The 3,405-nt window shown below is 57.7% G+C and overlaps 1 protein-coding gene across 1 annotated transcript in view; it reads right to left on the bottom strand.

The window, feature by feature from the left end:
• PCSK2 (proprotein convertase subtilisin/kexin type 2) overlaps positions 1 to 2,107 on the bottom strand; it is a 287,440-nt gene extending 285,333 nt beyond the window's left edge. The window contains exon 1 of the mRNA XM_008588485.1: positions 1,577 to 2,107. Within this exon, the coding sequence (XP_008586707.1) occupies positions 1,577 to 1,753 (177 nt within the window). The 5' untranslated portion in view covers positions 1,754 to 2,107. The remainder of the gene's footprint in view (positions 1 to 1,576) is intronic.
• Positions 2,108 to 3,405: the final 1,298 nt, after the last annotated feature.

Below are 3,405 nucleotides of genomic sequence, written 5' to 3'. Positions count from 1 at the left end.
AAAAAAAAAAAAAAAACAAGAAAAGAAGGGGGGGGGGGGGGGGGGGGGAAGAAGGATCTGCTTGTTTACTGTGTTGGGTGTCGCTCTTGAAATAGCCCCCAGGCCCTGGGCCCGAGCTAGGGCGGCTGCTCCCTCAGCTGGCGCCTTCTCTCCGCTGCTGCACCCACGCTTCCCGGGAGCAACAAGTTCCTTTCTGCAAGACCCGCCCGCGAGCCACCAGCGGACCGGGCGCCTCCTCCCAGACCTCAGTCAAACTCGCTGACAAATCTACCTGGGATCGAAATCGCGGCTGCTGCCCACGCCCTTTGCAGGCGGGAGAGCCCGCCGCATCTAACCGAGCCCTTCCGGTGGCTGGGAGAGAGGCAGCAGACGTGGGAAGTCGGGACAGAAGCGACAGAGGTGCCCCAGTCCGCACGGCTCTTCAAGGCAAAAATCAACAGCCCAAAGCACCCACCGCTCATCTCACGCTTCTCTCCTCCTGGCACCGGGAGGGACGCGATGGGGCCTGAAACCTCACTGGCCTCCACCCAGCTCTGGGAGCCAAGCTGCATCCCTCGGTCTTGGTTCCCCTCCACCCCACTTCTCCCGCACCTTCACTCCACTGCACCCCGCTTCAGGTCCCCTGAGGACGCTTGAGATCGCTGACACAGATAATTCGCAGGAGAAGCGAGCTGGTCAGCCTCGGCCCCACCCAGCGCTTTCCTCTCCCTGCCCTCCCGGGATGGGTACCTTGGAGTCTCTATAGGAGTCTCCAGGCGTCCGAGGCTGGCAGCCTCCTAAAGCTGCCCAAACAGCTGAACTCCGACAACTTCTTCGAATGGGGATCCCTGCGCTCTCTGGGTAAGCCAGGCTGGCCTCCCACATATCAGGAGAGGACACCCCGACTTCTCCGTAGGGAACCTCCCTCAGAGTCTCTTTCGGGTTCCTTCAGCCTGGAATCTAGAACTCCGGGGGTGGGCGGTCGTGGGCAGGGGCGAGGGCGCGAAAGTTCCGCCCCGAGTTTGGATAGAGAGACCAGTTTAGGTCTCCAAGTCTCCTAGAGTCTGAAAGCTGTTGTCCCTGGAAAAGCACAGGGACCGAAGTCATTGCAAGGGACGACCTCTCGGCGCGGGTCGGAGAAGCACCGAAGTGGACTGCAATGTGGACAGCTTCGAGCCCTGTTGGTCGGAAACTATTCTTTCTCTGGGGGGTGGGGGTGGGGAGACGTCCTAGCAAAGCAGCCTAAGCCAAGCCCAGCTGTTCAGGGCTTCGTCCCTCCAATCCCAGGCAGCCTCGATAACTTGGTACCTCGGACAGCAGCCCGGGAGCACGGCATCCTTTGAAAGGTGTTATCCAATTTTTGCCACCAAGTCAAAGAGCAATAAATTATTTTGATGACCTTACTGATACAGATGAAGGACGTTTTAATTACATAACCCGTGAAAGATCACCGGAGGCAATGTCGTGTTAAAGAGCCGATGGCAGAATATCTGCATCGCATGAGGAAGATAAAACTTGCAAATCTGCAACGAGATTGCGCAGGCTGCCCACCCCCTCCCCTTTTGAAACAGCATGCGAAATGCATGAGAGGTCTCACCTTTCGGACTCCGAAGCCGTGTTCTGCTGCAACCTGGCGAGCTTCTTCCTCTCCCCCTTTCTGCAACTCCACAAGAAAATGATTCGTGAAGACCGGTCTCTCGGCAGATGCAAAAACCGTGACACAGAAGAGGAGCAAGGCGGCCGCCTTCCACTGGGAAACACAAACACCCTTCATCCTTCCTCGGGAGCGAAAAGTGGTGCTAGGAGGCGCGCAGGCTGGCGGAGCAGGGGTCCGGAGGAAAGGTGCAAATTTCAATAAATAGATACAGTTTATTTCCCCCCAGCCAATCTTTGTATAGAGAAAGAGACCGAATAAGGGCTTGCAAAGCAGCAGATCAGCGTGTGTTCTCCGCCAGCCTCTGGCTGGCGGGCAATCCGTGCAGTCGGGCGGCCTGGCTTGCTGGCAGGGGTGCGAATGTGGGGAGCTGTGTGTATCGGAGAGAAGGAGCGAGCGTGTATCTGTGCTTGATGCTAAATCTGCATTTTCGGCTCGTCCTCGGCTCCGATTCCACAGGGTCTGGAGGAGAGCACCAGCCTGGGTGACGTGCGCCCGCCAGCGGCCAATGACGGCCGGAGGGGCTGCGCGCCCCGCCCCTGCCCGCCCCCGGCCGGCCCGTCCGCCTCCGCCTGCTGGGGGCGCCTCTCCCCGAGCCCGCGCCTCCGCCTCTTGCTGCACCCGGAGAGCTCCTGCGCCTCCGCCCCGGCCCGCCGCGCGCCCAGGAAAACCCCCCAGCTGTCATCGGGCCGGCGGCGCCGAGTGATGTCATTGTCGTGGAAATCTGGAAGGCTCCGGAGAGGGAATTACGGCGCGTGCCGCTCTCGGAAGCTCCGAGGGGAGCCGGGGCGCCGGCCTCTCGCACGCGACACACTTGCCTCCCCTTCTCTCAATAACAAAGCAAGTGTCAACCCTCCACTTTAGGCAAATCCCGGAGGTTTACTCCCTTTCCTGACGCCGGGAGGGTTGGGGAGAGCAACCTTGTAGGGTGACTCACGGGGGCGAGAGCGCGGGAACGAGCTATTTTGTTTGCTTGTTTTTGTAGGCTCCGGACAGGTCAGGAACTGAGCAGCCGGGAAACCCAGCAGGAGACGAGGCTCGCCCCCACGAGCGAGTGTGACCAGGATGCACCGCCGAGACTGTCGTGAGGAGGCGCGGCCGGGGTGCACCCTCCTGCAGGTTTGTTCTCAGACCCGGGGACCTTGGCTGCGCGAGGACAGCGACAGTGCGAGTGTGGGAAGGTGTGGCCACCGATCCCAGGCGCCGGGCAAGACTCCCGCCGAGCGTCCTCAGCTGGACACGAATTCAGGCCAAGTGGCAGGGAGTCCACGAAGTTGTCCAGTTTAGAAACGTGCACTGACACTCCACTCTGCTAACTGCTGGTGACTTCCTTCCTATTCCTGCCCAAGTGGGAGAAAGCAGACAGGCTCTGCCTGCAACGCAATGAGGACGATTGTTTTTGGTCAACTTAAATATTGTTCAGTTACAGAGTATTTACAGTGATCTCGTTTATTATGTAGTTCCAAAGTTCAAAATTTTGCGTTACTTGGATAAGAGGTAAGAGATCTTTTCTAAGAGGCTTAAGTGTATGGAGTCCAGAAAGGGGGCGGGGGAGAGGAGAGAGAGAGGCAGAATTTATAACATTGGCATATTACACACACCCCATATATATACAAACGCCTCCCTTTTCATTTTAGCATGAAGTCAAAGTTTACCCAAGAAAAACACTGCTGGCAGGGAGGCATACACTCTTAATGCCATGGGTCATATTGTTTTTAAAGTAGATCTGGTTGCTAACATATTTGGTTTCCCCAGAATCCTTTTAAGTATTG

The sequence above is a fragment of the Galeopterus variegatus genome, unplaced genomic scaffold, assembly GCF_000696425.1.
Source record: "Galeopterus variegatus unplaced genomic scaffold, G_variegatus-3.0.2 Scaffold129, whole genome shotgun sequence".
Classification (NCBI taxonomy): Eukaryota; Metazoa; Chordata; class Mammalia; order Dermoptera; family Cynocephalidae; genus Galeopterus; species Galeopterus variegatus.
This window is presented reverse-complemented; position numbering and strand designations above follow the sequence as displayed.